This window comes from Dipodomys ordii, unplaced genomic scaffold (genome assembly GCF_000151885.1).
Source record: "Dipodomys ordii isolate 6190 unplaced genomic scaffold, Dord_2.0 Scaffold25, whole genome shotgun sequence".
Lineage (NCBI taxonomy): Eukaryota > Metazoa > Chordata > Mammalia > Rodentia > Heteromyidae > Dipodomys > Dipodomys ordii.
In genome coordinates, this window is record NW_012267241.1 from 12,226,614 (window position 1) to 12,240,486 (window position 13,873).

At 36.0% G+C, this 13,873-nt stretch overlaps 1 protein-coding gene across 1 annotated transcript in view; it reads left to right on the forward strand.

Annotated features, from left to right (window-relative positions):
- Nucleotides 1–9,993, forward strand: part of B4galt6 (UDP-Gal:betaGlcNAc beta 1,4- galactosyltransferase, polypeptide 6) — a 72,943-nt gene extending 62,950 nt beyond the window's left edge. Inside the window, exons 5-8 of the mRNA XM_013014955.1 lie at nt 3,286–3,473; nt 5,701–5,823; nt 6,053–6,154; nt 6,964–9,993. Of these exons, the coding sequence (XP_012870409.1) occupies nt 3,286–3,473; nt 5,701–5,823; nt 6,053–6,154; nt 6,964–7,111 (561 nt within the window). The 3' untranslated portion in view covers nt 7,112–9,993. The remainder of the gene's footprint in view (nt 1–3,285; nt 3,474–5,700; nt 5,824–6,052; nt 6,155–6,963) is intronic.
- Nucleotides 9,994–13,873: the final 3,880 nt, after the last annotated feature.

Genomic DNA, 13,873 nt, shown 5'->3' on the forward strand with positions numbered 1-13,873 from the left:
TGTTTATGGTATCCAGATATGTATGATTCTTGGTTGAGGACTTCTTTGTACTAGGGTGTGGGTGCTAGTTAACCCTGAAAATTAATATTTGATCAACATTATTAGGCATTGCAGGGAACCTGAATCAGAGCCACATTTTTTTTCCAAGTGGCACACAGTGAACATTTGCTGTCCTGTTTTCAGTTTTTCATTGTGAAAGCCATCTTTCTTGGTAAAAGAATATTGACTTTCTGTTGTAGACTATATACCCAGATTGCATTATTCTATTATTATATTTGGTAGCAGACTATTCAAATGTTTATTCCTAAGGTCTTTATAGTTTTTTCTTCCTTAGTGATTTATTCTGCATCTGTCTCTTTAAAGAAAAAAGATTCTCAGATTTTTGTATCTGCTTTTTTATTGTGGAAATACCACTCATCTAAAATACTTATAGGTATATAAAGAATTCTTTAAGTTTTTTCCCTGTAAATATAATGATTAAATTAAGCCAGTGTAATTTTTTTTTTTTTTTTTTTTGGTCTTGGGGCTAGAACTCTGGGCCTGGGAACTGTCCCTCAGCTCTTCAGCTCAAGGTGAGCATTCTACCACTTGAGCCACAGTGCCACTTCCAGTTTTCTGGTGGTTTATTGGAGATAAGAGTTTCACAGACTTTCCTGCCTGGGTTGACTTTGAACCGTGATCCTCAGATCTCAGCCTTCTGAGTAACTAGGATTATAGGTGTGAGACACTGCACCCAGCTCAAGCCAGTGTATTTTTTTAATGCAGCACATAAACTATGAAAATGGACCTATTTTATCTGGTAATAAGTAAAACAAAAAGCTGCTTTCATAACAATCATGATACTAGATTTCAAGATCATTACTGCCAACAGTTAGTTTCACTCTTTGAAGCTTCAATCAATTGTCCATAATGTCCTGGGAGATAATGATAACTTTCTGTTATGTTAAAGTCATCAGCACCATTGAATTATTTTGTGAATATGATGAAAACCTCTTTGCAAAAAAAAAATCTATATTTTAATTTTCAAGCCTCTTAAGTCGAGGAATCTCAGTCTTTGTCAATACTAATTCAGGGGCATACATTTGATAGTGTGTGGTTTTGAGCTAATAATATCTTCACTTATGAAATAGAGGAGTAATTCTTCTTCTGGATTGGTGCCCAGGAGAAATGCTCAACAACTGATGAAAAGCTGAACTATTCTAGTTAAATATGAAGGGTTGTGCAGGGGTTTACCTCTTCTCCAAACTCAAAAATTGAAATGAAAGAAAAAAAATCTTGTAAATCAAACCGTAAGAACAGAGAGAGTGCACATTTCCTCTTGGCCCTTACTTAGGAAGCTCCTGAAGGAGGTTACTCAGCAAAGCAAGTAAAGCAAATAAAAGGCATGGATGATCATAGGGCATGAAGTAGAAGTCCATTTTGGTAGCAGCCAGTCCAGACTACCAGACAAAACTGAGGGCACAGGGAAGTGAGCTTGGGAGGAGCTGATGGATGATTTAGTTTCAATGATTCCATCAGTTACTAATTGCTCAGACCTTATTGACTGGTCCTTTCTAACAAAATAATATATACATAGAAAACTAGGGCTAATCTTGGTTTGATAAAGACAACAAAATCAGTTCACTCAACTGTTAAAGCCCATCTTCTTGCAGCTCTTCTAGCCATTCCAGCACTTATCTCCATACTTTAGCACAATAGAAGTTCTGTTTCTTGCTTTTGTTAACCTTGGGAACTGTCTGGCTTTGTGTCATGGAGGTTGAGGAGGTAAACCACCATACCCACTGCCTAACACTAGTCTCCCAATATAGTTTTATTGTAATCTTTAAAAATTACATGCTAGAGTTTTCATTGTTAGAACTTCTTATTCTTTTTATTAACATTTAAATATTATGTCCACATTTATTTAAAACATTTTAAGACCTTAAAGGAAAGTCAAAGGTGATTTTGAGATACCAGTAATAATGTTAGAATTGATCTCCCTTTCATTTTATTCTATTTCACTGGTGAAGAAGAGGCTATAAGCAATAAAGTGATTTCTGTGACTTCAGATAAAGTGCAAGACCTCACTCCTTAGGCAGTACTGTAGTAATACTACATCTTTTCCAGTCTCATTCCTTCCTGTCTTATATGTGTATATAGGAAATGATTTTGAGAAATGTTGCTAAGACATTGGTAAATGCTTTGTGATTTTCTTTAGAAGTGGAATAAAAGTTTTTTTTAAATTGCCTGTGCTCTTTAATATTCTTTACTATAAAGGAAGGAAAATGTTTGCAATGCAGGGAGTTGGGTTTTGTGTAATTAGTAAAAGTGCTCCTGATAAAGACACAATAGTAAGTCTTAGTAGCATAATGTAAGCAAAGGAAAGAGAGAGAGGGGGGGGAGGAAGGGAAGGGAGGGGAAGGAAGGAAGGAAGGGAGGAAGAAAGGAAGGAAGGAAGGAAGAACAAACAATAAACATAGGAGTGGTTGCCTGTGCAGTTTCCCTACTAAAGGAAAATGGTTATAATATAAAATATGCATGCTTTGTTAAGTTCCAGTTGTCTTTAAAGTGTTCTTGATGCCTATTATAAACATTAATAATAGAAAGTTAGACTTATTTGGCTTTGTTATACAAGAGAAGGGTCATGATCTACGTGTCATTTTTATTTTCCTGCATCATTTTTTATTTCCTTTGTTGGTGTTAGGGATGGAATCCAGGGCCTCATGCATGTTAGGCAAATGCTTAATCATTGAGCTACTTCCCCAGCCCTCTATTTTTAAATCTGATGCTGTACAGAAAGCATTACTAAAAACCAAACATTATTTTTAATGTCATTTTAAAGGTAGTATTTTTTATTTTACATTTTTTTCTGGTTATAATATATGAGTTGGTATATTTGAAATAAAGCAGAAATACAAATTCCATTTTATATGATTATAACATGGAACTAGTAGCCTACTTAACTAGTTCTCCATTATTAAAATACAACAGTATGTGATGATCAAGTAGTACAGTATTATGTACCACACAATGGCATCCCCATAAAGTTATCTTGCCTACTGTTATCCTAGCTGTCTTAGTCTGTGCATGTACACTCTGTAATAGTCATGTATTGAATAAATTATCTAATGGCACATTTTTCAGAATGTTTCCTCTATGATTGTCATGCCTGCCTGTATTTGAAAATCCTGACTTGTCTGTTTGATTGAGGTATGATTGTTATTTAATGATTCAACAAATTGGAATCCATCAGATGGCAAAACCTAAGTACATTTCTATTTCTCTTTCTATATTTGCTCTGTGAAGACGGGCACACAACCTTTCAATCGTGCAATGCTCTTCAACGTGGGCTTCAAAGAGGCCATGAAAGACAGTGTCTGGGACTGTGTGATCTTCCATGATGTGGATCATCTCCCTGAAAATGACCGAAACTATTATGGATGTGGAGAGATGCCACGTCACTTTGCAGCTAAGCTGGATAAATACATGTATATGTAAGTGGTGCTCACTATTTCTGATACCATATGATGTACAGTTGGAGCTTTTTTGGCTTTGGAACAGCACTATGTGCCTAATGCTAAAACAGCTCAGGATCCTAAAGAGTACCATTTTTAGCTCCAGTCTATCCTCATTGGGAGCTAGGACATGGAGTGCCTGGTCATCTATCTGGGCATTTTGTATTACAAAGAGGTTTGGGTGTGGTGTGATAGAGAGGAATCTAGTTTCTGCAAACACACAGACACACAGACACACACAGACACACACACACACACACACACACACACACGGGTTACAATTACATGGGCAAGATAATGAGTACATTTCTTAGGGAGCATTGTTGCCTCCTCTTTGTTTCCCCTTCCCATCCCTTTCCATCTCCCACCCTCTCTCCCCCCTCACATATATATTTAAAATTTGGTGGAACTTATCTAGTCTCTTGTACTTGTGAAGTTTGGTTTCTTTTTCGTTGTAACACTATTGCCTGTCTATATGGCTATGCCTGGAACAATAATATGCCCACTTGGTAGCTGTGTAACCTATATTGGCTCTTTCTATTTCTTACTACCTTAGAGATAGTTTGGGGTCATGAAAGACCTTCTTCTGAAGTATGTCTTCTTAAACTGTGCATTCTTGGTCTTCTCTATAATTATAAGAAACAAATCTTACTGTTTTCCTTGACATTGCATGAAGACATCTTAAAATGTAAATGGCTGCATAGTTGTGAGAATAACGGAAGCTGACCAAGAGTACAAGTCTAATCTGGGAAAGAGATCACAATTTTTATGGACTTAAATCACAGTTTTGGTAGCATCTGATCTGCAGAGCAGACAGAAGCACAAATCCTCAATGGCAAGAGCAGATGAATTGGCATTAGAAGATTATTTGGGGTTTTAGTTTGTTTTTGGCTTTTTTCATCACCATCATTAGAAAGGTTTTGTCGTGTTACTCCTCATCTGAACTTCTGAGTCTGGGGTTGCTTTAGTGGAGGCCATTGGGATTTCTTGGGACATAGAAACCTGGAATTGTGTTTTAGAACTTCTGGAAACTTAATTTTGGTCAGATTAGTGAAATCAAGTTAGACCCAGTGTTAAATGGCTTTCATCAAAGAATACAAAAAAGTCATGTAAATTAAGAATTCTAAATTAAGTTGTTTTTTGGTCGGTTGTGGGCTTGAACTCTGGGCCTGGGCACTGTCCCTCAGCTCTTCAGCCCAAGGTTAGCACTCTACCACTTGAACCATAGTGCTACTTCCCGGTTTTCTGGTGGTTTATTGGAGAGAAGAGTCTCACGGACTTTCCTGCCCAGGCTGGCTTTGAACTTCAATCCTCAGAGCACAGCCTTCTGAGTAGCTAGGATTACAGGCGTGAGCAACCTGTGCCTGGCTCTAAATTAATTTTTATACTTGAAGATAACAATTTCTAATGGCTAAACCATTCATGTCCATTGGAAAGTAGTGCTTTTCTTCACACTGAGTGAGTTAAGTCCTTCACAAAACCTTAAATCCTTCCTTGCTTATTTTCTGACAGACTTGCTCTAGAGCCAGGCAGATTGCTCTTGTCTTAATTTTGGTTGCTGTCCATGATCCTTTTTCCTCTGTGGTGCTGCATACTCACCTGACTTCTTAAGCATTGCCATTCCTAAGAAGTACTTTCACAACCACTGGAGTTGATTGGGTACTGCAGGTCTGGGGAATTACTTTAACATCAGAAAGCCAATCCATATCTGAACTAATAATGTAGATTATTAAAAATACAGCTCAGAAATACCGCATTATTTGACCAATTACTTGGGATATAAATTAGGGAAAAGTAGGGAAAATAAAATATAAATTAAAAATATAGTTAATCTCTCCAGATATCAGTATGTAAATATATTTGTAAATATCCATTAGTATTTTTTGAATATAATCCAGCTAGTCATTTTGAAGTAAAATACTAGTTTTCTAGTTTATATTTATGCATTAATAAATCCAGTTACTTTTAAATAATGTTATTACTCTAGCAAATTAATTGTAGCACTTATTGCACTATAGATATGAAAATGTTTTATTTCTCCGTTCACATTTTCCAGAACAATATTTGATCAGTCCAGTGTTTTTTTTTTTTTTTTTGAGAACATGGGTGTATTTTGCCAAGCTCATAAGAGACCAAAAGTTTGATCTTGTGTGGCAGACTGTTAGGATTTCATTTTTAGAATACTGTGTCCTGCTTTCTTTTTCAGTCTTCCTTATAAAGAGTTTTTTGGTGGTGTAAGTGGACTGACTGTGGAACAGTTTAGAAAGATCAATGGATTTCCTAATGCTTTCTGGGGATGGGGAGGAGAAGATGATGACCTTTGGAACAGGTATGTTTAGATTCAGAATTGCTTACTAATAGGATGTGTATATTTCATTTCTGTGAGTTAAATTATATTTGCCAACTCCAGGAAAGGATTCTTTGGGACAGAAAATTTTTGAGGTTCCTAATGCTATTTCATCTTTTCTTTCATGAAGAACACCTAAAATCATTGGCAGCATGTACATTTTGAAGTTTGAAGTTGACCTCATGTAATCCATTCTGTATTTGTGTTGTAGAGTTCATTATGCTGGATATAACGTCACCAGACCAGAGGGGGACTTAGGAAAGTACAAGTCCATTCCTCATCACCATCGAGGGGAAGTACAGTTTTTAGGACGGTAAGTTTAATGTCCTCACATAACAAGGATATGAAACTCTTTGATATATAATAGTTTAAAAAATACCTGTATCCCCCTCCCCAAAATCTATGAGAGAGAACATTGTTTATAGAAGGAAGGCATTTTTGTGTTGTTTTGAAGACGTTTTTATATACTCAGTCTCACACAGACACATGCAGACGTATATACATACACACACACACACACACACACACACACACACACACACACAATGCTATACTAATGAATCCAATTAACTAGTCTTTAAAATGCTTCCTTGACACAAAACATCTTATTTTTTTAAGAATGTCTAAGTTATAAACATGCAAAATTAAGCTAGGTCCTGGTGGTTTATACCTGTAATATTGGCTACTCAAGAGACAGATCTGAAGATTGCAGTTTAAGCCAGCCAGAGTAGGAAAGTCTGAGAGAGTCTTACCTCCAATCACCTGACAAAAGACCAGAAGTAGAGCTTTGGCTCAGGTGGTACAGTTCTAGCCTTGAGGAAAAAAAAGCTCAGGGACAGCACCTATGCCCTGAGTTCAAGCCCCAAGACAGCATTAAATAAATAAGTAAATGAATAAATCAATAAGCAAGCAAGGAAAATTACTTTTTTCAAATGGCATTTCTGAGTAGTAAAATGCTAATTTAGAATCATAGTTCAGAGATATAAAGAAAATGCTCATGAGGACCTGAAATTGTAAAGGACGTCACATGTTTTAATTGTTAGAGAACTTAGATCATATTCAGCATTAAGTTTTTTTTTAACATGTTTCTGTTACTTTTTTGTGTTTTCTTCTAACACTTAGGTATAAATTACTAAGGTACTCTAAAGAGCGTCAGTACATCGATGGGTTGAACAATTTATTATATACGCCAAGAATACTGGTTGATAGGTTGTATACAAATATATCTGTAAACCTCACACCAGAGTTAGCTCCAATTGAGGACTATTAAAAAAAAAAAGACGAAGAAGTAGCTCTCATGGCACGATGCACCACAATGCTGGATCATGTACTTGGAGTGTACTCTCAGTGGAGGTCAGTGCCCGGACCATGAGAAGAGCCAGCAGTCCTGGGGCTCACAGTGTTGGCACTGTGTAAAGTCCCCCTCTTCCACCTGCCCTGTCGTGGTACACTCCACGACACGGCCAACACTGCAGAACCGGAAGCCGGTGCTGAAGATTGGAAGTTAAGAGAGCTCCTTATACAAAAAGAAATTTTTTATACTCGGATCTATAATTTAAGAGAATGCTTTTATTTCCATTTAAACATATTTTGTACATATGTGATATAAATCAATGTGTTTAAATAATTGTTGAACAATAAGCTGTGTTGCAGTTTTGCATGTAATTGGTTATGCTTCCGTTGGTCTTTTATAATACATTTTTTTATTTGCATGGGGAAAATTACTGTAAATTTATGTCACTAAACAAAGTTTAACCCTTGTGTAAAAATGAAGGAACTGTCAGTAATTGACAGTGAATACAGTAAACTGTTATACTAGTTTTCAGCTTTAGACCTCCAGCCTTTTGCGTGGAAGAAGGCTTAGCTTTTTGATGGCTTTAAAGGGAAAGAAGAAAAGACTCAAGCAGCTATTTTTCCTGCCAGGATTACCTATTTTTTTCCTTGCTTGCAAGCTTACCAGATTTAGCTGAATCACAACCACGTTGTTTATGCATATTGCATGGTATTACCAAGAAAATCTTAAATGTTGTGATGTGACATGATATAAAGGACCTCTTTATGTTAATGTCTGTTATGACCTCTGGTGTGTCAGGGATTCTGTGCCTCAAAAACGCTCCCACGCTTGTATGTTTATACAGTTTTTTTTTTTAATTTCATAGTGAACAGCACTTTTATTATTTCCAGGTCAGAAGAGCCAAAACAAAATATATTCATTTTTTAAATTAGTTTTTTTTAAGAAGAAGCTATAGAGAGCCTAAGTAGTACTTATACAGATGAATTATACTATTGGATAAGACGTTAAATGTTCTATTTTTATGAAGATAAATGCCTCATAGATTAAAAACAAATTTTACTTATCAGACTTGCACAGTTTCACCTTTAAAAATGACCCTTATAATGTCAGCCAGTTTCATACAAACTATATTTTTTTTCACTTACAGTATAATGTCATAGAATTATCTTTTGTGTGTGTGTGTGTGTGCCTGTGTGTATATGTATATGTGCGTGTGCGTGTGCGCATGGTGCTGGAGACTCACCCCAGGCCCTCTACAGTTACCTTACAATACATGATCAATTATCTAGATGCACTGATAATGGGATACTTGGGGAAGCAGGTCTGACTACCTAATAGCAAGTAGATTTACCTTAAGATTGAACAAACCTTTCCATTAAAAATTCAAAACAGTGTTCTTAACTTTGAAGATGACCAGTTATAAGGATTTTTTTAAAAATCATAAAATATTTTCACAAACTTAAAATCTTATATAGTCTATAAAATAAATCTTTGAAAATAATGGAGAATGATAAGATGCCTCCATCTGAGAAATGTTTGAATAAAATTTGCCTCTGAGTTGTTCACCTTAAATGGAAATACGGCTATGTATCTCAGGTTGTAGATTTAATTTTCCAGGACCATTTTCTATACCAATTTTAGTAACACAAATGACCATAAATGAAATCATAAAATAACTGAGAATCATATACTTGAAGGAAATAGTTTCTCTGTAATATACCTGACAGAATTTTCCATATTTATTTCTTAGAAATATTTCCAAAATATTCTCTGCCATTTTATTTGTGGTACTCAAAATAGTAAAAAGAAAAATCAAGCCTTCCGAAAAGTACAAACATTTGTACTTAACTATGTTGTCCATTCATTTTGTGTCCCTATAGCTAATGTACTTTTTTTTTTAATTTGGTGAAATGTAAGAAGATAAAATGACCGTGTTAACATTGTTGTTTACAGTTAACAAGGTAGCAGGGCACAGGGACATAATTAACCTACCAGTGCTGAAGTGTTTAGTGGTGGGGAGAATTAGTGTTGTTTCTGAGTCTTACTCAGGAAACATGATTTTTTTCTCATTTTAATGTAGGGCTGTCCACTTTCTGATGTCTTTTCATTTTGACATACATTCATACTTTCAAGGGGATTCAGAATCTGCCTTATTTTGGTGGTTTAGTCTGACATTAATTTTTTAGGAGTTGTATGCAAATGTTTTACTTTTTACAGTTTTGAATATGGTGTGCCATCCTGTAAAAACTACCTTATAATTTTTTTAAGTGCAGATCTAAAGTTATTTTTGGCTATGAACACTGACCTTTTTGTTTCCATGAAGTGATAGCTTACCTTCATTAGGTGACAATAAATCTGTTCCCTAAAGATGAATGAGTACATTGCAAAAGTAATCAGTCTTCTGTTTAGTGTTGGGTTGTTTTATTAATGAACCATGTATTAATTATCCACTCTGTATTAGGTCCAATGCTAGATGTGACTATTTAGAAGTATTATTTTATTCTAAACAAGTCAAGCAAGTTAAAACCTTGAAATTTTGAAGACATTCTCTGATTATTTTATTTTTTTCAGTCTCAAAGTCATGAAACCTACATTACATAGAAAATATTAGAAGATCACTGTGGCACTCAGAAAATTATATAGTGCCTTTCACTAGAGAAAGAGGTCATGATTTACAGCCCTGTTTGTAGAAAAGAAAGGGGAGGACACACAGGACACACATTTGTTAAAATTGTATCTAATTCACTGATAAGATATCATTAACTTCTTTGTTAAACTAGGATTTGATGAGCAAAATTAAAAAATTTGATTCAAAGAAATAATCTTATAAATGTGTTAAAATGAACTTTACAACTTTGGTGGGGGGATGATTGGGTGGGGGGACAGGGGGAGGATGGGAAGGAATGGGAAAGGGAAACAAAGGAGGAGGCTACAATGCTTGATAAGAAATGTACTCATTATCTTGCCCATGTAATTGTAACCCCTCTGTACAGTATTTTCACAATAAAAAAATTTAATTCAAATTTTTGTTTGTATATTCTGAAAAGGAATTCACTAAGAATCCTTTTTTATATTATACAAATACAAAACTATGAATTAAAAATTTAATATCCCATCCTGGCTAAAACACTGTATTCTAAAGTAAAGTGGAAAAATAGCCAATACAGTATTCTTTAGAAGAGTCTCTATGAATGAAAAGCAAATTTTGCGTGTGTGTGTTTTTTTTAATTTGACCTTTGCTTTCCTCCGTAGTATTCTTCACATACTTTACAGATAAATAGCACTCTAGATTCATTGCCTTGGATTTGTAAGTATGCCAATTGAGAGAAACAAAATGATCATAGTGTTGTCAGACAGAGGAAGTGTACTTAAGTTTTTCTTTATCCAGATATGAAAGGCTTCTACATTAATGCACTGAAATAAATGCTAGTGATCTCTTGTACTCTCATTTTTTTTTGCTTCTCATGGAAATGTTTGTACTTTTTTATCATTGTCTTTTATGAAATATAATGTTCTAAAGACTTTGTGTGATGATTTAGTTATTTCCTCTAAGGATTTTTTGGGGTTACTGTGGTTTTATTTTCCTGAATTTGAAGGCAATTATCGATTTTTGTCTTGGTTGACTAGGATTGCAACATAAACCAATGTAAGCAATCATAGCTTACATACATTTAGCAATCACATCATTGTTTTTACCTTAACACTGACACATTCAAATATTGAAATATTTGAATAAATATTTTTATTAATATAGTGGTAATATCTAAGCATTTGGCTTTACCATACACTTTCTTCTTCACTATATATTGCAAATGAAACCAGTCATGTCATAATCATTCGATCACTTAAAGTCATGACATTTAGCTGGTGTACTCTACCTTAGGTTCCTACCTCTGATGACAGAGCATAATTCACTTTAATAACCACATGTATGTACACATGTGTATAGTGCTGACTTTAAACACACAGCTTATGGAAGGACTTGGACCAAAATGGGTTTTATATAGAAAAGGCTGTTGCTAAGCAGTATATACTCTATTGGTCTTGATTTAAATTATTTCAGAAAAAAACACAAAAATGGTTCATCATGCAACTCTACTGTAACTAAAAGAAAAATACATGGCTAAAAAGTAAGACATCCTTCTCAATACATTCCCATAACATATTTTTATGGACATGAAATCCGTTGTGAATTTAATCTTCCCAGTTAAATTTGTCATCTAGAGGGCACGCATCTGATAGTTCTACACTGAAGTAGTTACTAAATTCTGTGTGTAAAACTGAAGGATTGAAACACCTGAAGATCCATCATCTTCAAGTGAAGCTGATGTCTCTTCTGTAAATACTGCTTTTGTATTTCACATGTTTGCTGAGCATCTTGACAGGAGTAACTTTTCTCCTTGCATGTAATAATTCCCACTTGTACACATACTTTAGGAGGGTCATTGAGATCATGTTTTTCTTCAGCGGATTGTAATAGTTTTGCAGTAAACTTTTAGGAGGGCTCTGAAGAAAATTGAGGTTATATCTATAAGTAGTGACTTTGGATGACACTCACCTGAGTTTGAATGCAAGGATCCCTTGTCATAAGCTGTGAGACATTAATACCTTTTTTCCAGCTCTTTTAGTTTTTAGTTTTCTTGTATCTTAGTGTAGTATGGTAGTACTTATCAGAGGATCTTTGAAGCAAATAAGCTGACTCCAATGACTCCACTAGAACAAGCCCAGTGCCTGACAAATTGAAAAAAAAAACTTAACTCATTAAGTCAGTTTACAGAAAGATAGTGTGTTCTTTAATGCTAGGGAGTTAAGCCTGAGATTCTACATAATTATGTAAGTACAATTGAGTTTGTCAGTAATTTTCATGGGAAGAAATGTGACAAGCCTTCAGTCAGTCTCTTTGCTGAGAGGTTGGAGACTTAGCATGGAAAGCAGCTATATCTGTATCTGTCTCTATATATAATGTAGGGGGTGGGAGGCATTGAATAACTCAGAGCTTGTCTCAGTGTCACAGCCAAAGATGTAAAATATCACCCTTGTGCCTGCACTACTGCCTCCTCCCTTCTAACTTGGCTCTTTGTTTTGTTCTGTTTCCTTCAAAGGTCCTTCTTCCTCTCTTCCATTATTCCCACCCCACCACCTCCTCTCTAGACCAAAACTCATGTTGTAACAGTCTGCAGTAGTGTGTTCTTTAGGGATGGGAATGGTCCAGTATCTGCCATTGATAAGAGCAACGGCTAGCTACAGGTAGCCCATAAGGAATTGGTATGTGCCTATGACTAAGGAACTGGAGTTAAGATGTTCTTAAAATAGCTTACAGCATCAGATGATCTCGTACTTCCAAAACAGTATGGACACAGACTCCTTACTGAGGCCTACCAAAGCCAGATCTCCTGCTCAGAATTCTGAACTGCTGACCCACCCATATTTGCTCAACTCAAGGCACAGATCCCTTCCAGTCATTCCCTGCTTTGCTATTCATTATGTCATGATTCACTTCAGCTCTCACTGCCCAGATGCCCTTTTCCTTGGTGTAAGATTTTGTGGTCTGAATGTATCTTCCAGGTTGCCACAGAACCTGTGTCTCTTGAAGCATTTATTTACGTAAATGGCTTCCCATTGCCTGATGATAAAATCCAAGTATTTCTTTCTTTTTTTTTTTGGTCAGTCATGGGGCTTGAACTCTGGGCCTGGGCACTGTCCCTCATCTCTTTAGCTCAAGTCTAGCACTCTGCCACTTGAGCCACAGCACCACTTCTGGCTTTTTCTGCTTATGTGGTGCTGAGGAATCAAACCCAGGGCCTCATCCATGCAAGGTAAGCACTCTACCACTGAGCCACCCTCCCAGCCCAAATCCAAGTATTTCTGCTTCATGTATCAGGCCTGAATGACCTAACTTCCATCTACCTCTCCACCCCTGACTCCTGCCTCTTACTCCTAGTTTGCTCTACATTCCTGTAAATGACCTCAGTAGCTTGTGCCATACTACTTGCTTTTATGTGCATCTTCTTTACTTCGTCTACCAGAGGACTAATTTTTAAGATATGTTAAATCTCTGGAAGCCTCCCCTGTGGACCTAAGGAGAAGTTAACTGTCTCCCTACGGTACATAAACCCTACCAAAGCATGGGTTATACTCGTGGTTTTTCTTTCCATACATAGACTGATGTCTTTGAAAATGGGGAATCTCTATTTTACATTTGTACTTAGCATCCAGCACAGTGCTCGATGAATGAATGATTCTGTGAAGGGAACTCTCTTGATGATCGAATTGGGAGAACATTGACAGCATTCTAGACTACTGTTGTATGAATACCTGTGTCTCACACTTCCTGGGTTTTAAGTAGGATCAGTGCCTTAATTAGGACTATTACCAAAGTCAATGATTTACCTACAAGTATATCTGAATAGAGAACTCAGCTCTTTTGACAACATCTTTACAATTTTTAAAAAATGTACTAAGGCAAAGATTGAAGCAGGTTAATATTTGAAAGAAAAAATTGCTGCCATGAATAGTACATTTTTTTAGAAAGTCAAATGTGAACAACATTGAGATATCACCTCACCCCAGTTGGAACAGCAAAAATCAAGAACTCTAACAACAACAGATGCTGGAGGGGATGTGGACAGAAAGGAACCTTACTTCATTGTTGGTGGGAATGTAAACTTGTTCAACCACTTTGGAAAGCAGTATGGAGGTTCCTCAAAAGACTTCACATAGAACTCCCCTATGACCCAG